The sequence below is a fragment of the Leucopleurus acutus genome, assembly GCF_964270905.1.
Source record: "Leucopleurus acutus genome assembly, chromosome: 6".
In the NCBI taxonomy this organism is placed as follows: Eukaryota; Metazoa; Chordata; class Mammalia; order Artiodactyla; family Delphinidae; genus Leucopleurus; species Leucopleurus acutus.
The window spans coordinates 68,719,593-68,742,256 of NC_139149.1; the positions used below are offsets into that span (position 1 = coordinate 68,719,593).

General features: G+C 36.2%; 1 protein-coding gene across 1 annotated transcript; it reads left to right on the plus strand.

The window, feature by feature from the left end:
- Positions 1 to 1,960: 1,960 nt before the first annotated feature.
- On the plus strand, positions 1,961 to 21,340 carry DUSP19 (dual specificity phosphatase 19). Its single transcript, XM_082841928.1, has 4 exons — positions 1,961 to 2,259; positions 7,191 to 7,237; positions 14,423 to 14,575; positions 20,112 to 21,340. The coding sequence occupies exons 1-4, from the start codon at positions 2,034 to 2,036 to the stop codon at positions 20,364 to 20,366; spliced, it is 681 nt and encodes a 226-aa protein (XP_082698054.1). The 5' UTR covers positions 1,961 to 2,033; the 3' UTR covers positions 20,367 to 21,340.
- The last annotated feature ends 1,324 nt before the right edge of the window (positions 21,341 to 22,664 follow it).

Sequence of the window (22,664 nt, forward strand, 5' to 3'; positions counted from 1 at the left end):
TTACCTCTCACCAGTATACTCCTGTCTTAGCACTTGTGGTTTCTTCCACTTGCAAAGCTCTTGTCCCAGGTATCTACAGAGCTGGCTCCTGCACTTCATTCAAGTCTCTGTTCAAATTTCACTTTATCAGAGGACACTTCTCTCACCAACCTATAGCGAATAGCACACTGCCCTTTCACTCTGTTACCTTATTTCACTTAGTTTTTCTTTTTAGCTCTTATTTCATGACCTAACATTGCTATATTTGATTTATTTATTGACTGTCCATGTCCTCCCTCCATTTGGATATAAGTTCCAGAAAAGAAGGGACTTTGTTTTTATTCATTGTTGTATCACCAGGGACTGTAACAGTGCCTGGCACATGGTAGATGCTCAATAAATATTTGTTAACTACAACTATTTTGGGGGCAGGGAGTATTCCATAGTAAACAAGAGCTAAGGCATTGGATGGAAACAAACCTAAATTTTACCTGTGGGTCTAAACTTATGATCTGTGAAATGTAGGATATGTTATTTGCACTCTCTGCATTTGAGTTCCCTCAGCTGTAAAATGTAGATGATTTAATACTATATACATAATAAATTTGTGATGAGAGCAAATGGGATAATGTGTGTAAAACATCATTAAGCACCTGACATATAACACTAAGAATCTAAAAACTGCTTATAAGCACAGGACCTAGCATGTAGTATGTGCTCAATAGCTGGTAAATTTTTTGATCATTTTATGATCAGAATTTATCATTTTGTGATAAATACACGGAATGATATATGAGAGTTAGAGTTGTTTTTGATGAACACGTGATGGTTTAAATGATGCAAAAAAGTTCTTCAGTTCTTCATTTTAGAATGCCCTGTAGCTAGTCTGGGCTGATTTATCACTCTTTTCAATATGGAGCAATTTGGTTTATTTTAAGTCAGTTTCAACAACAACAAAAATTTTAATAAATTGTTGTGAATAAGTGTTCTCTAAGTGCAGCTTCACTTTATACATGTGTTTATACATTGTGTCTAAGCCCATATAAAATTGCATTTTAAGTGGGGTAAGAAAATTTTCTATTTAAAGGAATCTTGTGACTTCTTTGGTAAAACATATCATCCTTTTCTAATCAAAATCGTTCTATAATTGATCAATTTTGTAAACTTGGATGTTTGCATCCCCAATTTCTGAAATTATGTATGAAAAGACTTGCGGCCAATGCCTCTCATAAACAGAGTGTATATTTATTGCATGAAGAATTCTTCTGCAGTTTTACTGGTAATGAAAATGTAGGCGAGAAGTCAGGGGAAAAAATGTACTAAGCTCTTATTAACCTGCAATATAGGAACATAATTAGAAAATTACTTTTGCAGGTTTCATTTAAATTGTTACCTTACAAGTCTGCACAACAGTTTTTTGTTTATGTTTTTAATCTAGTAAATGTTCCTCTTGGCAGTAACATCAGAAAGAAAGAGTGTGAAACACATAGGAAGCGAGGAATAACTTTCAACGTCTGCTGTAGCCCCCCCGGATTAGCCTAAAAGCAGGCGGACAGGCACGGTTCTGCACAGTAGGAAGGTTTGCACTGTGACTCCGCAGCTGTACTAGAGCAGGAGGGATACCCAGGTCACCACAAGCAACACCGATCGAGCATATCCAGAAAACCAGTGCTTTTAAGGAGAGAGGAAATGTCAGCCTTCTCTCCCATTAAGTCTTATATTTTATCATTGGGTGTGAATAATAAAGCTAGCTTTAAATAGCAACAGTAAGAAAACTCTTTGAAGGGTAATTAATTTTCGACCAACCGGAAGAAGAAACAGCATCCAATCGGCGCCCGTTTCTCAGTGGCCAATCAGATTTCCCCTTACATTGCAGCGCTGGGAAAAACGGAGCTGGGCCGTCGTGACTCCCAGCGTGTGGCTGATACAGTTACCTGCAGGACAGTGAACTACTGAGGCTGCATTTGTTACTTGAACATTAAGAGACTAGCAGTTCGGTCCTTCGCTGTGCTGGCTGGATTTGCTTGTGTTTGTTCTTAGCCACTGCTCATGTAATGCACTCCCTTAACCAGGAAATTAAGGCATTCTCCCGGAATAATCTCAGGAAGCAATGCACCAGGGTGACAACGCTAACTGGAAAGAAAATTATAGAAACATGGAAAGATGCCAGAATTCATGTTGTGGAAGAAGTAGAGCCGAGCAGTGGGGAAGGTTGTGGTTATGTGCAGGACCTTAGCCTGGACCTGCAAGTTGGTGTTATTAAGCCATGGTTGCTCCTGGGTGAGTATATTGATTTGCCACTAAGTTATTGAGTTCATTTAACTATATTAATTAACGTTTTCCTCCCTAATAATAATAGTCTGTACTATCAGCTAAACTGCTGGAAAATTGAAATGTTTCCTTTTTCGGATATGGAACTTACACTAGCTAGCTACACTAGCTAGTCAGGGATGTTTCTGCTCCACTATATACATAAGAGGCATAGATTCTAGTAACACATAGCACTTGGTATTTGAATTTTCTAAAAGCTTTCCTCCTGTTTTTCTAACTTCTCTGGAGGGTAACACATTGATGTTGTATTTTCTTGGATAATAAAAGGATATAGCCTTAAAGATTATCAAAGTAAAAAGAATGCTTTTATTAGGCAAAACTACAAGTGACAGGGATTGAAGTTATAGAAAAGTTAATATTTCAAAAGGCAAATGCTTTTTTGCCTGCTCTGGGGTTGCAAACCATATGGAGTGCATGCCTCCTGTGGCCACATCTGTTCATGGTGTCTGTTTTTGTAGTATTAAGGAGAAGGTGGACTGATATTTTATAGCTATGAATCTGATGGTTTATGATTTCTTGTATTATGGAAAATACAGATTCCCTATACAAAGCATAATCCACAAATAACAAATGAAGCACAGTTATAAAAGTACAAGCTTGTTAGCTTGGCAAGAATATGATACGATATTCTTAAAAAGTAGTCAACAGTGTTTTAAGTAGGTTTGAATTATTTTTGATTTGTGAATAGAGAAATTAAGACTTGGAAAAATCAGTGATTTGTTAGTATTTATACAGCCAAGCCTCTCCGGAGTAAAAAGAGCACTGAATTGGGTGTCAGGTATTATGTGGAGTGCACATAGCATCTCACTCCTTTTAAAAACTCTGTGAAGCAGGGATCATCAGCTCCATTTTACAGATGGGAACTGGATTTAAGATTGGTTAAGTAACTTGCACAAGCTCAAGTCTGATACACTCCGGCTCTCCATTGTTACATAGACTGACTCAGGGAGTCCAGGCTTTTAGCCATGCTCTACGTAAAGCTAGATGAGCTAGTGAAAGTCATTTATTCTCTTTGGTCCTCCAGAAAAGCCATCTGTAAAGCTGAAGTAACAGTATGTGCTTATCTTATAGGGTTGTCCTGAAGTTGGAAAAGGTTTTTGAAACATATCAATTGCAGTATACATATGAGTTGTTATTGTATTATGTATTATATGAATTGTTACATGACCTGTCTTTTCACCAAATAAATATATCCAATTAGTATCTGCAGCCCTGTGAAAAAATGAAGTGGGTCATTTAGCTAGTCTGGAAGATGCACCCAGGATTTACACAACATTTCTAGGAGAGGAAATATATCAAGGCACATGTTTTGGTTATTTGGCTTCCATTGTAGTAATAATGGTTTAAAATAATTATGGTAGAATTAAAAAATATCATTCACCCTTTCAGAGTTTTCATGAACTTCACTTATTTTTTTATCTAGACTTATGCAAAGTGAGCTGATCAAGGTAGTGTTCTCAGATTGGCATTGGAACCCTTCCAGGATCTTGAGCGAGTGCTGGGAGGGACTTCTGAGACTAGTCCTTATATGGTCGCCTCTTTGGACCAGGAAATGGGATAATTTCATCAGGTACAACCTCCTTTTTTCTGAGAGGTAGATAGACCTTCTTCTGCCCAGTTACAAGCGACTTATTCTGAGGGACCTATGGATGGTTACATCTAAAGTTCTTCCACGTGAATGATGCAGGGGTTGTTTCTAGGTTGCTTCAAAGAGTTTCCTTCATCTATTCAAAGCAACACAGCTCCCACCTAGCACTACATGAAATTAAATTTTGTTTTGGGTGGGAAATAAAGAAAATAGAAAACTGTAAAAATATAATGTCTTTTTTAGTTAGCTCATAAATTCACCCAAGCTTCTGCATTTCAAAAATCTTACATAGGCCCTTGAACTACCTAACAAGTTGATAAAAGATCTTAGTCAGTGAATATTTTTGTCCTAGGTTTTGCAAATTATATTTTTACAACAAAAATCACTAGGACTTTTCTTATATCCAACTTGATTTGTAAAAGTGAAAAATTCCATTTCTCTTGGGTAGTTAAAAGGGTACAGTTATTTCTTGTTATGTCCATCCTGTTAAGAAATCCCAACTGGTAACATTTTGAGATCTTTGCTTCAATTCTAGGTGAAAATCTTGGGATCCTTTATAAGGTTGTAGAGGATTTCTGATATCCTGGAAGCCCAGTATTTTTAGGAGGCAACTAATACATTAAATTTGTATAGCTCTTAATTTTGTAAAATTCTTTCACAAATACTATTTTAGCTTATCCTTATAGGAATTTATGCTCCTATTTCTATCCATTTATGAATGTTCACTCCTACAAATTTTCTCAAAACATTTCTCTTTGGAATATTATTTATTTCCCTTTTCAGTAATGTAATAATATCTTTTTGGTTTATTTCAGTAATAATTTTTTTGTTTAATTTTTTGATGATGAATATAGAGATTTGTAAATCAAGACATGCTGCACCAGAATTTATGCAGTATTTAGTATTTTCATTAAAAAAGATCTCTTAAAAATAGAAACAGGATTCTGGAGATCTTACGTAGCCTATTTTTTATGATACATATATTATGATTGCAACACATTGAACTTGTTAGAAGACCCAACTCCAGTAGCACGTAATATACTTTCTAAATCAGTTACTTCATCTGTAATATTTCCTTAATAATTCTTGGCCAAGGTCTTGAATATTAGTGGTTTGTGTCATTGTAAAATATAACTGTAAATTATTATTATTATTATTAGACTTCTTTCTTTAGTTGTAGTCCTATTTATCAACTTCTTTTTCTGTTATTTAAAAAATTGCCATACTGTTAAAATTGATTTGCTATTCAGTTCTATTAAGTTTAACACAATTATAGATTCATGTTGCCACTGTTAAAATCATAAAATTATTAAAATTGATATTTGTTTTAAAATCTCAATTAAGATAGTTTATAAAAGGATAACATTCTGCTTTTTCAAAACAAAGATTTAAATAACACATTGTTATAATGATTTATAGTGTTTATTTCTTTTAATGATAAGTGTTTTTCCAACAAAATTTTAACGCAAGACTGCAACACAAAGCAATCATTTAAAATTGGAGAAAAGCTGATGTTTATGTCTAGAATTTAGAGAGAATTAACGTGAACTGAATACTACCAAGTATTAGATGAAACATACAAGCCAATTACCTGAAGTCCATTTGTGCTGACTAAAATTATTCCCCCACACTATTAAAACTCATGTAATTTTCCTATTGTTTGAAAAGGCAGTGATACAAGTTGATTTTTGGTCTCAAGAACACTAAATTTGTACCAATATATTCATATTCTGGAAGTCATTTTCAAAATATAGCAGCCAACTCTGGAATATAACTGACCTGTTCTGTTTGGTGTGTGTGTGTATTTAATGGAAATAATGAAAGTATACAGGTTTGATAAATATAATAATGACAGTTTTGGGTAAGAAAAGAAAGAATTTCATTCATGCATATTTCTTTTTTTTTTTTTTTTTGCTATTTTAAGAAATAGGCCACGTAGAATTATTATTTAAAAGATAACATGCATATTAAACCACCAAATTTCAGTTAACTTATTTGAACCCATTTCTCCCCCTGGAGATGAATAGGACTTCCTACAGAAAACTGAGAAATTATTTTTAAATTATGAAGTATTTCATATGTGTAAAAAATTACAGACTACACTATAACAGACAATTACATATCCACCATCCAGCTTTAACAAATGTTAATATTTTGATAGGCTAACTTTTAAGTAAAGTTGAATGTAGACTCAGTAAGGAGCCTGTGAGCTTCGTATTACCAAGAGAATATTGGCCAACCAGCATACTTGCTGGCCCTCCACCTACCTAAAGTCACATAATAGAAGCTGGCAGATTTCCCAGGTGGATAAGGTGAGAAAAGTGTTGTTTATAGAAATGGAACCTAATTCAGGAAAGTAAAATACTTGAAATCTTAATATAATAAATGCCCTATTTTTTCAGTTGTGTCACTCACTTTATTTTAACTAGTTGTTCTCATGTATAATAACCTTGCGTATTACCTAGAGTCATTTTCCAAGTGTGAGAGCTCTAGAAAGCCAACTTTGACAGGAAGAAACTGGAAAAGGATACAGCCCTAGTGGTACACAGAACGTGGGTGGAATTCAATAGACCAGCAGTGTTTGCTCTAAGCTACTGGGTGTTCCCAGACCAGCTGGCACTAAATCATTTTGTGGGTGTCTTTTTTAAAATATCCTTTTTTAAGTTACAAAAGAAATAGATATTTATTGTAAAAAGTACACATGAGCGTAAAGAAAAAAATCACCTATAATCCTACTGTTAACATTTTATTCTGTATACTTCCTGTCCATTTTTAAGCATATACATAGTTTTTGTTTTTACAAAAATGGTTGATGTTTTGTAACCTGCTTTTATCACATAATATATTGAGAATATATTTCCATGCCATAAATATTCTTCTACATTTCTCATTTCAAAGGGCTGTATATATTTTCACTACATAATTGTACTATCTTTAATATAACCCAACCCCCATCATTGGGTTTGGTTGGTTTTTTTGTTTGTTTTGTTTTTATAGAGTTTATTTTGTATTACAGACAACACTGTGAAGAACATCCTGATAGCTAATCTTTGCAGTATCCAGGACTTTTAGGAAGAATTCCTACAAGTCAGATTTCAGAGTCTAAGAGTATATATAAGATGAATATTTTTTGATGAATATTCCTGAATTATCTTTCAGAAAGTTGGACTGAGGTCCTCCCAAGTTGCATTTCTTAAAATAAATGAATAGCTAACAGAGTTGTTGCAAAAATTAGATTAAAAGTCAGGATGATTATTTTTATATTCAAGGTGATGTTATTTATTTCTTATAGGGTCACAAGATGCTGCTCATGATCTGGATACACTGAAAAAGCACAAGGTAAAAAGAAATGCTTCAGGTCTGGCGCTGTGTATAGGAAGTATTTTCATTGTTACATTTATTTAGGAAAAACTGCATAGGTCCATTTCAGAGTTGGATTGGTGAGATTTGGCTATCATTTTAATAAAGTTACAAAAATTATTGCACTTAATTCAAATATGTGAATTTGTAATCCATCTTTCCAGTTTTATTTTCTCTCAATCTCCCTTTACTTTTCCTCATGAACCTGACTTTGGAGGCACTTCTTCCTGCTTCTGCTTATGTAGTTCCTCTGTGTGGAATAGACCTTCCCCTCTTCTCTTCTTGTCCAAGATTTACCCATGCCTTGAGTCCCAACTCACATACCACTTCTTCCCCAATGCTATCTCTTCCCACCTTCCCCCACACAACTGATGTGATTTATTACTTATTTCAATATTTACTGAAAAAAAAATTATCCATCAACTATTTTGTTAAGCACGATTTCAGGGTCATGGAATTGCTGTGGTTTGAGGAATGCAAAAGGTTCTTGTTCACATGAAGTTTATGATTTGAGGGGCAGAGAGGGAAGAAAGACAAATAAGCAGCTACGGTACAGTGTATTGTATGTGTTGATGGGGATGTACAGGTGCTATGGGAGAGCATAGGAGATGATGCCCTTAACCCATGTTTGTTTGGGTTGGGTTGCGGATAGTAAGGTCAGGGAAGTCTTCCTGGAGGAAATAATATTGAAGTTTTGCTCTGAAGGAGGTGAGGAGGGAGCAGACAGAAAAGTGTTCAGATAGAAGAAATGGCTCTGTGAAGGCCCAGAGACAAGAGAAAGGCTGATGCTTTCAGGAACAGAAAAGAAGCTTAGTAACCCTAGAATAGAGAGTGTGAGAAAGAAGGGTACCAAGAGACAAGGCCAGAGAAGTAAGCGTGAGTCAGATCACAAAAGTCCATGTAAGCCAGAGTAAACTGTTTGGAATCGATACAAAAGACAGTGGAAAGCCTTTGAAAGGCTTTATGGAGGGAAGTAACAGGATCAAATTTGCATTTTAGAAAGATGGATGGTTAGAGGCAGTGTGGAAAATAGGTTGGAGGATTGCTCAAGCTAAAGATGGGAAGACTAGTTTTGAGGCTGTTGCAGCAATCTGAAAAAAGATGATGGTAGCTTAGATTAGGATTCAGTGGGGGTAGAGAGAAGTGGATGGATTTGAGGGGTTTTTAAGAGGGTAGAATTCTCAAAAGTTAATGATTGACTACTTGCAGGACAGAGTAGAAGGGGGGGGGTGAAGTTGAGAAAGAAGGAGGAGTCAGAGGTGATATTCAGCTTTCTTGGGTTACTAAGTAGGGTTGGTGTCGTCCCATGAGATAGGGAACAAAGTAGGGAGGAGCAGGTTTTGCAGGAAAAATAACGAACTCAATTTTGAATAATTTAAATTTCAGATGCTGTGGATAGTCTCAGTAATGTTATTCAATAGACAGTGTGGGTATATGGGGTCTGAATTCAGGAGAGAGGTAAAAATAGAGATTCAAGAATCTTCAGCTTATAAGTAGTGACTTAAATTGTTGGAGTAGATGAAATCACCTGGGGCAAGGTGAGCAGAGAAGAAGGCCTACACCAGAACCCTGAGTAATACCAACCTATAGGGTATAGTCAAAGGAAGAAGAATCTGCAGTGGGAAAGGAGGTACTGTAAGAGTTTGTAGGAAAGTAAAAAAATTGTGGTGTCATGGAAGCCAAAGCAGAGTTCTGTGGAGGATAGAGTCAGCGGTGTCAGATGCTGCCCAAAGTTTAAGTATTGTTGGGACTGAATTACAGCAGTTGGACTTTAGAACAAAAAGTTGTTAGTGACTTTAGTGGGAACAGTTTCATTTGAATTGGAGGCCCAAGCCAGATTTCAAAAGATTGAGAGGTGGAGGAAATGATCACACCAAAAAAGGGCAGAAGAGAGCAGGAAGGTGATGAGATCAAAAGAGGGAGATGGGAGAGTTTTGAGCATGTATAAAGCTGATGGTAGAGAAAGGAATTGAAAATACAGGAAAGCAAGAATTGTGGCTAGAGGGCCAAGAAAGTAGGAGGCAGTGTGACCCCAAACACAGGTGCCAGAATGAGCCTCATAAAGGATGTGGGAGCACATCATGCTCTGTATTAAGAAGGTAGAAGGAAAGGGTGAATGCAGGTGTAGGCGAAGTTGTTAAATTTGATGGTAAGATTTGATGGAAAGGGTTCCTATGTGATGACTTGTCTTTTTACTGTAAAATGGTAAGTGAGGTGATCTACTGGGAGTCGGGAAGAGGTGGTAGGGTTGAAAGTTATTAGGAGAGTAGGGAATGTTTGAAAGAGCTGATATGGGGAATGAGGGAGAGAGCCTACTAGGGAAATATAGTTGCTAAGCATCACTAAGGTTCAAGAGAGGTTGGCTCTCATGAACTAATGGTGGCATGAACTGCAGTATTGTGTGAATTTTTTCCAGCAGTGCTTAGCAGTCTGGGTATAGAGGGGACTTTTACCAGTCAGGTGCAGGGGAGGTAGACCGTGGACTATAAGCTGAATAACAAAGGAAGTGAAGGCAAGAGGGGGCTGATAGATAAAATAGAAAGATCAAGGAGTTGATGGTTTTTGTGAGGTGTAGAGGGAATAACTGAGTGGAAGATGGAAAAATAAGAGTGGGCTACCTGAGTTAATGGTATCAGAGCTGGATCAGTCCTGGGCATTGGTCTTGCAGAGGTGGTGAAGGAGAGTGGTGATGAAGGTCATTGGCGATGAGGTCGTCAGGGACCTGTTAAACCCAAGTGGAAATTGATGTCACCCAGGATAATGGTAGGACATGGGGTAGGACCCAGAAAACTGAGGGTCAGGTGCCCAAGGAATGCAGGGTATAAGATGGAATAATCAGCTTGTATGAATCTCAAAAGAGCAGGATTTTTACTGGAGGGTGGAAAAGAAGTGATATGAAAGAGGCAGGAAGTAGCCAAAAGAATGCAACCCTGCCTCTCACCCACGATGTAAGTGGGGTGCTAGGCCCTTTTCTAGTTGCAGGAGACATAGAAATGAACAAGCAGTAAGGTCCTTGATTTTAAAATATATTTTCAGATGAGAATACATTCTCTGAAAGAATTGAAACAAGGCAGTGAGAGGAGTGGCAGGGGAATAGGCCTCCGAGGGTATTATATTTCAACTGAGACCTTAGGACAGAGTCAGCTGTGCTTAAATCAGGGAAAGAGCCCTTAAGGCTGACAGAACAGCAAACATGGAGGCTCTTGGAAGGAACAAGTTCAGTGTGTGTTCCTCCCTTCTGGTCTCATAACACTTTGTTCTTCTCCTGTAGCTCTTAGCACCTCTACTTTTTATTATTACTGTCGGTGAACATGTTTTCCCCTCTATTATTCAGCAGACTTCTAGAGGATTAGAGACCCTGTCCTACTCATCTTTCATCCCACAGCTCTGAGAAAAAAATTTGATTAAATTGAGGCTGAAAATCTTATGTGATAAACACTTGCAATTAATTTCTTCAAGGAAATAAATACTAATGAATTCATTAATTTGATATGTTTACTAGTCAATGTACTTATTTGTGTTTAAATTGGTCTCCCCTTGTTTTATTATAATAATAACTGCCTGACAATAAGAGACAATGGCCTGAAATTGCATAAGGATATGAGAATGACTGTATATCCTGATAGGAACCCTCTTAGATCAATATTTCAACATAAGTAGAACATGTTTTAGAGTCTTGCTTACATGAATAAATTAATATTTCTCAGGGTAAAAATGGAAATTAGAAAAACTGATAAATCTTTTCATTGGCAAGTGTTTTATTATCTAGCCCCTGTTATGATACACTAGTTCCAATTCACTTTCATCCTGGTGATGTGAACCCAGCTGCTGTTTAAAAGATCATTCTGTCTCTGTATGAAAGATCCTGTTAGATGCCTGGAAGAAGCAAAAGTAAGCTGAGCAGCTGAATAGAGGGTTTCTACAAAATCTTAAGGATGCTGTAAAACAAAATTATTCATTTAAATGCATGACACATTTCAAAGGGATTTCTTGGGGTTTAAGTAGAGTGCAATAACTAATAGAAATTCTCTTGTGGCAGATCATTTCAGAAATTTCTATAGGAATTTCATTATAATGTTTAGATATGGTAATAAGAGTTGTTTTATTAGTAAGGTACTCATTGAGTGCCTGGTGTATGCCCAATAAAGCATGAAGGAGGATAGAAAACTAAGTGTAACATAAAATATTCCAAGTTGTTTACTGCAGCACTGTTTATAATAGCAAATTTATTGAAAACAACCCCTATTTCCATAACTAGGGAATTGGTTAAATGACCAATAGTCCACCCACATGACGGAATACTATATAGCTTTTTTTTTTTTTCATCTTTATTGAAGTATAATTGCTTTACAATGGTGTGTTAGTTTCTGCTTTATAACAAAGTGAATCAGTTATACATATACATATGTTCCCGTATCTCTTCCCTCTTGCGTCTCCCTATATAGCTTTTTAAAAGAACACCAAAAAAATGGTCTCTAGATACTGATATGAAAAGATCTCCAGGACATTTTAAAAAATTAATTAATTTACTTATGGCTGTGTTGGGCCTTCATTGTTGCATGCGGGCTTTTCTCTAGTTGTGGCGAGTGGGGGCTACTCTTTGTTGCGGTGCGCGGGCTTCTCATTGCGGTGGCTTCTCTTGTTGCAGAGCACGGGCTCTAGGTGCGCAGGCTTCAGTAGTTGTGACATGTGGGCTCAGTAGTTGTGGCTCTCAGGCTCTAGAACGCAGGCTCAGTAGTTGTGGTGCACGGCCTTATTGCTCTGAGGCATGTGGGATCTTCCCGGACCAAGGCTTGAACCCATATCCCCTGCATTGGCAGGTCCAGGACATTTTTAAATAGGGGGAAAAACCCAAGGTGTTGCCTTTGTGTAAGAAAGGGAGTACATAAAATATTTGCATAAAGATAACTCTAAAAGAATATACAAGAAACCAACAAAGGTGGTTACCATATGGGTGGGAGATGATGGAGTGGAAAGAGGGTGAGAGCAAGACTTCTCAATGTTTCTTTTTTTTTATAATGTTGTGATTTTTGAACTAGTTCGAAAGATAATTTTTTGATAATGCCTAAATGTGAGGATTAAGTGAGTTAACCTGTATGCCTAGCACATACTACGTACACAGTAAAGGGGCTATTCTTATTATCCCTATTATAAAGGGCATCACAAGGTCAACCATTGTTAGGACCTCTGTCACTGCATTTTGGAAATATGCTTGATTACTTGAAGGGTTTTAGGCTAGGTCTGCATCACCATCACCACCATGACCTGAGACGCAGTACAGTTCTTTTCAAGCATGATCATTCAATCAATATATATGTAAGTTGCATTTCCAAGCAGCTAAACTACCTAGACATTGGGTAGTTTAATGATCCACAATATTTGTAAAGCACTTTTACCTTTCAACAAGTTTCCCCAAGTTTCTCATTGGGTCGTCTCTGTAATCCTGTGATGTATAGGGAAGCTATATAGATACAGATATACTCTGTAAGTGGTGAGACCTCATTTTTGGTCTTTTGGGAATGCAGAATATAGTTCTAAAGGTAAGGCAAACACATCAATATTATAAAACATTGGCACATCTATTAATTCAGGGCAGAATCATGTAGTCCTGGCCAGAAGTCCACTTGGAGTGAGAGAGTAGCTTGGCACAGTCAGGTGGGACTTCACTGGGGAAAGCAGAAGGACATTTCAGACTGTATCTTCTAAAACTGTTCTTCCCTTCTTTCTAGGCTCTTCCATCTCCTCTCTATGTAAGAGTGTCTCTTGAGAAGATTTGAGGTTTTTTTCTGTTTTCTTCTTTCCACAAGGCAGTTAAGTTAGTAAATAGCCTGTGGCCTTCTCTTCTTGAGGCCTAGTTCCCTGAGTGTCTTATACTCTTTCGATTGTGGACCACAGAAACCTGAGCGAGGAAAGAGAATGTGTATGATGATTTAGGGGGCTCTCTGGAACCTGAGGGAAGAGAGTGGCCATGCCAGAGAATAGAAGGCCATCCAGGACAGCCTCTCTCTCCCCCTGGCACATGGCCCCTATCTGCACATCTGTGCTGTTCTTCTCATTTGGGAGCAGAGATCTTTCAGCTTCCCTGAGCACTTAATAGAAAACGGCTGTTCTTAAATCTCCCGAGTTTATGGATCATTCTAGCTGTCTCACACACCTATGTTTTAAATTCCTTGAGATAATCTGCTCAGTCTAGCTTAAGTCAGGCGTCCACCCGAAACCAATTAGCTGTGCTGAGGGAAGGAGTGGGACACAGCCAGAGTCATAGCTGGGAGGGTAGTGGGGGCAAGAGAGGCAGGCTGGACAAGTACTCTAAAATATGATGAGATACAAGAAAATACCCAGGTCAGGCAAACCCTAAGATCCAAACTAAGAGAGACAATAAGTTCAGTGAGAAGCATGTCCTGATAAGAAACAGGGACTCATATTTCTGGTCTGTTTAGCCTTTGGATTCTCTTAATAGACTTTCCACATGGCTCCTTCCATTTGCTTGGTGGACTCCAGGAAAGGAGCCTGAATGTATAGAGGGATGAGGAGGTTGCTTATGTGTGCCATTTAAAAGAAAATCTTTCATGACCATCCCACCTTTCAACCAGACTAATTCATCAGAATTTCCGGGTTTGAGACCCTGTGGCATTGATATTTTTAAAACGCTTACTGATGGTTCTAATGTGCAGCCACACTTGAGAACCACTGTACTTACAAAGAATACAAGAGGAAAATAGGGAAATAATTATTGAAAGGGAAGTTGTGTGCTACTGATGCACTTCCCTTATGTCAGTTTTTATATGGACATTAATTGATTTATTCAATAAATATTTTAAGCACTTTCTGTGCTAAGGTCACTGCTCACTCACAATGCTTATTTACAATAGTGAGTAAGCTAAACCTGGTCCCTGCCCTCATGGAGTTTCTAGTACAGTGAGGGAGATAAACAGACTCTCAGTGGTAAGGGCTATAATGAGGCAAGTAAAGGGTGCTTTGGGGGTATATAGAAATAGCACTTCTGGTAAGGGATGAAGCAGTCAGAAAAGGCTTCCTGAAGGAAGTGTTATTGAGTCATGCTTAAATTGTTTATTCTTGTTACAGCTCTCAACATCTCAGTCTCTGTTTAATTAACCTAATTCACGAGAATTTTAAAAAATCATCCTTTTTTTTCTCTTTAAGGTGACTCATATTCTCAATGTTGCATATGGAGTTGAAAATGCTTTCCTCAGTGACTTTGTATATAAGAGTATTTCTATTTTGGATCTACCTGAGACCAATATACTGTCTTATTTTCCAGAATGTTTTGAATTTATTGAACAAGCAAAAATGAAGGTAAGTTTTTTTTTAATTAATTAATTTATTATTCATTTTTAGTTGCATTGGGTCTTTGTTGCTGTGCACAGGCTTTCTCTATTTGCGGTGAGTGAGGGCTACTCTTCATTGTGGTGCGCGGGCTTCTCGTTGCAGTGGCTTCTCTTGCTGTGGAGCACGGGCTCTAGGTGCACGGGCTTCAGCATTTATGGCACACGGGCTTAGTAGTTGTGGCTCATGGGCTCAGTAGTTGTGGCTTGCGGGCTCCATAGTGCAGGCTCAGTATTTGTGGTGCATGGGCTTAGTTGCTCCGCCACATGTGGGATCTTCCAGGACCAGGGCTCGAACCCGTGTTCCCTGCATTGGCAGGCGGGTTCTTAACCACTGCGCCACCAGGGAAGTCCGTAAGTTTTGTTTTGATCCACAGTTCTTCAGAAGCAGATATTTTAAAATATGGGTCCATCATCCAATATTTACTCTTTCTGTAATGAATATGTAGAGAACAATTATGAAATTTCCCCTTCAACAATATTTCATTAATTCCTACAACTATTTAGTTTTCCAGTTGCTCTTTTTTCAGTGAAATATTTACTTTTAACTTTAATTTCTCATATTCCTATGCCTTCCTGAGAAATATTCGGATTTAAAATTTTCTGCTTACTGAATTTTCCTGTGTACATAGGTATTGCATTGGCCCAAAAGGTCTTTCCGGTTTTTTGTAAGATGTTATGGAAAAACCCGAACGAACTTTTTGGCCAACCCAATACGTAGGTTTCCTTTGATAGTTTCTAACCACCTGCCCTCTGACCACTTTGCAAGGTAATCAGGTGGACTGTGGGATAGAGGCTGCTCTAGTCCTGTTAGTGTATTTATGAAGATTAATATTCCTGAGGTTGTATAAAAATGCTGATCAGAAGCTGTCCATTGGTTCTCTGACTTTAGAAGACCAACAAAAAATACAATACTTCAATCTTGGTACTGATCCAAGGCAGGGCTTCTAGGCCGGCTTTTACCAATAATTATACCTCGAAATGACATCATTTTTAGTCAGTATATAATTCTTACAAAATTTATGTTAGATAAATACATGGGAATGTAGAAGCACTTACAGAGAAAAGTTAACTGTCCTGGAGCACCCGACAATTAATGACAGTTAATAGAATCCAACTTAATTAAATTCTGATGATCTCCCTTCTACCTTATCTCTTTCCCTCTCTCTCTTCCTTCCTTGCATTTAGTAATATTTATTGAGTGCCTTAGGTGCCCAGCACTCTTCTCGATACCCTTCTCTAGATTACTGGAAAAATGTAACACTTTTCTACCTTATTTAATAGCAGATATTTGGATGAAAGAAAAGGAGGAGATTTTCTAATTCAGAGCCTAGTATTGGCCAGTCTGTTCTCTTGTGAAAAATTTTACAGACTCTAGATTGTCACATTCCAGTGTGCCAGCTAACAGTGTTAGAAATAAAAGTGACAATGTTTCTGTATTAGCTGCATTCCTAAGGAGATGTAGAATGTACGTTAGACGGTAAAGGAAAAATGTAGACATCATCCATATTCATATTAGAAGATATGCACATGTTGCAAGTAAAAAGTGAAATGGGTAATAGTTAAGAAAAATGGCCCTTAGTTTGGGTTTCCCAAAAAACAGAACCTGAGCCAAGGATTAAGAGCTGATGCTTCATTTGCGAGGTGCAATCCCTAGGCAGTGAGAGTGAGAAGAAAAGGAAGTGACTCAGGTAAGGATGAGAAGCAATGTAAGATGATGTGTTTACCTTGCTGAACACAACTTCACAATGAGCTGACAGCGAAATAGCTGGGTACTTGGTAGGGTGGTACCCAAGACATCCCCAGGCAGGGAGTCCAAAGAAACTGCACCTCAGTAGATTTTGGGAGGGAGGGAAGAGAGAGAATTTATCTGCCTGGCCATCTGTCAGCTTCTATTTCCCATTGGTCAAAGTTTACCCATGGAGAGGTAACTAACCTCACAATTCCAGGTTGTAGCACCCCACCCCTTCAGCAGCCACCTTGAAGCCAAACCCAATGCCCTGTGGTGTGACTTGCCATCCAAGTTCAGAAGAAGCAAGAAAATCCAGAACTCAGGGTGTACCTATGCAGAGACTGCCATCGGGGAAGAGCCAGGTGTTCTTAGGCAAGCAAAACTTAATAGGCTTAAAGGCACAATAGGCAGTCAGCCACAGAGGTTGTAGTTGAGGTGGAGCAAGCTGAGGGTGAGATGATGGCATCAAAGGCATCCGAAGAGATGCATAAAATGTTTCTGCTACAAGATGTATTTGAATTCTGTAATATGTTCTAATTTCTCAAGCCTTATGTTTTTCACTGAAATCAGCCTCAGCCAATATTTCCTTACCCTGAAAACTCTTTATTGTTTAGATTAATACATATTTAGTTTTAGCAATAGAAGTCTTGAACTTTCTTCATTTTTTTCTAGAAGAAATCTCTTCATGATTTTGCCTATTGCATATGCATGTATTATTAAATGTGATTACTCAGTGAATTGCATATTTCAAAACTACCTTTCTAAGTCCTAGTTTGTTTTCATCTTTTTACATACAGCTGCCAGATGGAATGTCTTCCATTTTCCCATGTCTTTCCTCATTTCTCTCTGTACTTATAAAACCCTGTTTTGTTTGGTTTCTCTGTCCTTCTTCTATCTCTGCCTAATGCATTATTTGTCAGGTTTATGCCCAAAGGGACAGAAATACACATGAGAGGGAAGTAGTAAAGTAACCTCCATAGCCTCAAGAGTTCTTTTAGGAATATTTACTTGACCCCCTTTTTTTTTGCAAAAGGTTTTGTTTGTTAGTATGAAAATGTGTATTTGATATTCCATGTTTACTTTATTATTTATAAGATGTGATTTTAAAAACATGTAATTTATAATATTGTAGAAAAACTGGAAAATATAGATAGGTAAAAATTAAGGTCACCCACTTCCACCATATAGATACAACTACTGTAAGTATTTTAATATATTTTTCTATATATCAAAAGACCTGAACTTGACTAAGTTCATCTGTCAAAAAATATGAATTACTTACTCTGAGAAGATACAAGAGATGTATATTGCTGCCCTTAAGGAGCTGGCAGTCTAATTGAAAGACTGTTCATAACAACACGAGAACAAAGCAAACTGCGTAAAATGGAAATACTATAACATAATTCCTATCTATATGCCCATAGCAGAATGGTGATTTGATTCTTTTAAGAGAATGTTTTCTCAGAAATGCAGAACAAAATTAATTTGCTTGCTTAGCAAACATTTATGGAATACCTACTCTGTGCCCAAAATTGTACTAAGTATTAGGCATACAAAGATGGCTTGGATATTCCTCCTGCCCGCCTCTCACGCAGAGAGAGACAGCCTTCTTAGAACAGAAGCCAAAGTTAGCTGGACCAAGAGAGGAGCAAAGGCCTTTCAAGCAGAGGACAACAGCAAGTGCAAAAGAAAAAATTTCTTTATGAATGATTTAATTGTCACTACTTTGAGTTCTGGAAAGGGGATATGAAGCTAGTAGTTTGTTTGGAAATACTTTCAAGGGCAATATGATACCCAAGGAATAATAAAAGGTAAATAGGTAAATTCAAAGGCTGTAGAAACTAACAGAAAAGTAGCTGTTTATATAAGGAATGTAAGAGGGAAGAAAATACTAACATTTTTGAACATTAGCTAAAACTGATTGCACCATGTATAAGATTGAAAATAAAGCTAGTTTCATTTTTGAAAGCATATGTATGGATCATAACATAGAGATAACTAGTATACAGTCAGGAAACATTAAAAATGACATGAGGCACCTCTTATTAAGCTTATGATTCCAAGTTTCTTTGGAATAGCTAATCTGTTTTGAGTTAAAAGAAGTTCATTAATAGTTTTCATTGGTTACTGTAATATGATTTTAAAATGTCTTAAGTCTCATAAAAAAGCCATTATACAAAGTGAGAAAAATTCTGTATATGTAGAGTGAATATTTGCATTTCGCTTTTCTTGTACAGAAAGTTAATATCTGGAAATGACTCTGAAATACATAAATATAAATAGACAATCTTATTTACAAAGCAGAAATAGAGACAGACGTAGAGAACAAATGTATGGATACCAAGGAGGGGAGCAGGGGTGGGATGAATTGGGAGATTGGTATTGAAATATATACACTATTGATACTATGTGTAAAATAGATAACTAATGAGAACCTACTGTATAGCACAGGGAACTCTACTCAGTGCTCTGTGGTAACCTAAATGGGAAGGAAATCCAAAAAAAGGGGATATATGTATACATATAGCTGATTCACTTTGCTGTGCAGTAGAAACTAACACAACATTGTAAAGCAATTATACTCCAATAAGAAATTTTTAAAAAAAGGAAAAAAAATATATAAACAATTGAAATTGTCTTTTTGATATGAGGATTTAAAATATTAACTAATTTTCTTGTGAATCATCTGTGTTTCTTGAAATGAGTTACACTTGCAAATTTGTTACAGTAGACCTAGGAAAGGAATTTTGCAATAGATTTATGCATCTAAGAAAACTGCCTTGTAAAAGTAAAAGAATCCAATAAGCCATAAACAGCATTGTTAATGTGTACTTTGGGCAGAGAATTTTCAGTTGTAAGATTTTTTCCCCTTTTCCCTGTTCCCATCTTTCTTGTGTTGTAAGAAAAGAAGAATCAAGAAATGAAGTAATTAAAATGTCTGGTTCTGTTGGGTGTGCTCACTGTTCTCTACATTTCATTTAGATCATTAACTTTTTAAAGGCCTGAGATAAGCTAACCTGTATCAATGCTGATGCATCAGATCTATCACATTCATTATTAATGCAATATTACCCCCATCAGCATTGGCCTTGCACTGTGTCCCTTTTCACTTGTGAAGTATCATTTGCAAGTTACCTGAAACGTTTTTCATTTATTGACCTCCTGCTGGTGTCTAATTACCTTTTCCACTTCACATTGTCGTGAGCTATTTGTGTCATCATTTTACTACCTCATAAGTTTAACTATTTTTTAAGTCACTTCCCTCCAGAATAAAATATATCCAAGGGAAGAAGATTTTTTCTTTACTGATCATTTTACCATAGATTTCTAAGGAATGATACTAGTTTCTTCATGGGAGCACTATGTGTACCTAGAATGTCTCGAGCTTTCTGTTTAGTTTATGATTATGGTTTTATTTATATTTCCACATACATTTCCTGTGATATTTCTCTTATTTATAGACTTGTGGCTACTAAGTTACTAGGCTTTCATATGTACTTTACTAGATGACTTCAGTTTAATAAAAGATAGTTTCAGAATTCCAAATATATCATCAAAGCATTTCAATTCTGGGAGGTGGGAAGAGAAGGTGTTGGTTAATTGATTGATTTTCCCCATTCATTCCCTACAATGAATTGTATTTTGATGATTGAATAGATTGAATCAAATAAATCAATAAAGTGAATATTTTTATTTTATAATTTTAAGTAGTATAAGATTATATTATAGTCTCTCTTAAATGAATAATGAAGATTTTTGTTTGGTTTTATTATAGGATGGAGTGATTCTTGTTCACTGTAATGCAGGAGTTTCCAGAGCTGCTGCAATTATAATAGGCTTCCTAATGAATTCTGAAGAAATCTCATTTACCAGTGCTTTTTCTTTGGTGAAAAATGCAAGACCTTCCATATGTCCAAATGCTGGTTTTGTGGAGCAGCTTCGTACATATCAAGAGGGCAAAGAAAGCAATAAGTGTGACAAAATACAGGAATTAGAAGAAACAACAGTTCCTGAGTTACATTCTAGCTGATGATGGACAACTGTAATTTCTGAGTTGGTCTCTAGAGCCACCTTTCCCCTTTTTGAGAGTAAACTAGTAGAAACTTCCTTCTCTCATGCTTTTTTCAAGTAGAAATAGAGGTCAATTGATTGTCCTAAGTTAAGGTATAAATAAATTTTTAAAATTATATCATGTTTTCTTTAGTATTATAATATGTGATTAAATGCTTCTTTGATTTGCTAAGGGAAAATAACAATGTATTACCAATAATTGATTTCTGCAGAAAGAAAAGGTTTAAATTTAAAATCTATATCAAAGCATGAAAGATTAAATTAGTTGATTAAAACTTTTGGTAGTTTTCTATTCCAGCAACTGTTTCCATGAAGGAAAAAACTTGAAGTGCTACTTGACTTACTATTTCAGAGGGAGGTAAATTTCTTTGTGAAGAATTTAAGATTAAAAAACAATACCTTAAGCCTCCCAAAAGAGGCAACCAAAATCTGAAGGTTTACACAATATTTATGTAGCAGTTACAATATTCACAAGATTTTTATGTCCTTTTATGAAAATGTACCCACTTTTCATTTTGATTCTTTAATTTAACTGTATTCCCGGTGTTTATTTTTAAAGTTTTTTGTATAGCTATTCTCTCTTACTTTATTGTGAGCTTATGGTTCTTTTATTAGGTGATTAGTCTCTTACATTGTATGCTTTTTATTCTGGGTCCCTAGCATTCTGTTTTTGCGTCTGACGTCATAATTATCTGATCTCCTTGGATCTGTGGGAAAGTGTTTTATACTAAAAAATCATTTTTAAAATGTGGTTTGATTAATGATCTGTTTTCTAGTTCAGTATTCTACTAGGGAACATATTTTTAAGGAAAGAACAGTTATGGTTTTGTAAGAAATTTTACATACATTTTTAAAAAGCCCAATATCATTTACAATTTTATTTCTGGCCAGAGGCTTTGATTAGTTTTTTTTTTATTAAGTCTCCATATTAGCAAGGCTGAACTCTGTACGTTATGAATTTGCTTAAAGATATTCTTTTAATTATTCAAAATGTACTTAAAATTAATTATAATAATTAAGATAGAATTTATTTAATAGCTTTCAAGTAGACTTTCAAGACTTAGAAAATATCATTGCCCTCTAGATTTTATTAAGAAAGTCCTGAGCTCTTCTTAATTACACATTATAGAGAGCAAGCATTTTCCTATACATAATTTGGAAAGTGCACACTGAGCACATCTGTGCATTTGAGAAAGCAGGCTTTCTTGTGCTGCCAGGAGCAAAAAGTAGAGATGATAAATGCAAATTATGTTTCAAGATTGCTTATAGCCTGACAAGATGCCATCATATGCAAAGCTATGAACTTTGCTTCTATTAAGAGGCAGCATAAATGTAATCAACCTTCTGTGAGCTGTTTGAAGCCTAACAAGGCAGACAGAATCCTCTTAAATATGAGACTGGTGTATAATACTGTCTTTATGGTCAATATTGCTGAGGGTTTGCTGGGTGAACCTTTTCCATTCACATGAAAGCATTTATTTAAATACATTTTCCTTTGTTATTGCTGTTTAGTTTTCAGCCATTAAATGTTGTGAATATGAAGCCTTAAATTGAACTTATTCCTCATGGATAGTTTATTATTTTTGTCTGTAGTTTGCGTAGTTTTTTCCTGTAGTGATCTGGTTACAGTACAAACATGTATCTTCTGTATCATCTACAGAAGTGCTTTGAGCATCAATTTTGTTTTCTCTTAACTGATAATAGTTTGCTGTATGTAAAATAAATCAGTAAAGGTAATTGTCTTTTAAATTAGGGGTACTATGTAAGGCAATGATGGGTCATACATGGAGCATGTTTATTGGGCTTCTCATGGATATGTCACTGTGTCATACCTAGTTATTTATAAAAAGGAACTTTATCATTATGATTCTCTGTCTCACATATTATAAACAGATCTCAAATATTCATCTGTTTCAAGGGAGTGGAAAAAGTATTTCAAGGATTTTTGGCCTCTATATTAAAATAGATTTTCCTATTTTAGAAAGTCCTCTTCAAAGGTAATTTCTCCAAAGATTCTGGAATGTAACAAGTATAAATCAGAGTATTGTCTTAAAACCTTACCCAGTGAATTAACTCAATGAATTAACACCTTTATAAGCAAGACCACAATACATTAAAAAAAAAAAACAGAAATGTAGCACAGTTAATTAATTGATTTTGTGAGTTTAGCTAGTTGCTTTTTCTGCCCAAATCATCCTGAACATATTTAGTCACCCTGTAGTTATTTAAGAATTTAAAGCAGAAGAATTTAAAGCAG

Coding starts and splice junctions, on each gene's coding strand:
- DUSP19 (XM_082841928.1), top strand. CDS start 2,034: ATGCACTCCCTTAACCAGGAAATTAAGGCATTCTCCCGGAATAATCTC. Junction 2,260..7,190: donor TAAGCCATGGTTGCTCCTGG/GTGAGTATATTG, acceptor TATTTCTTATAG/GGTCACAAGATGCTGCTCAT. Junction 7,238..14,422: donor ATACACTGAAAAAGCACAAG/GTAAAAAGAAAT, acceptor TTTCTCTTTAAG/GTGACTCATATTCTCAATGT.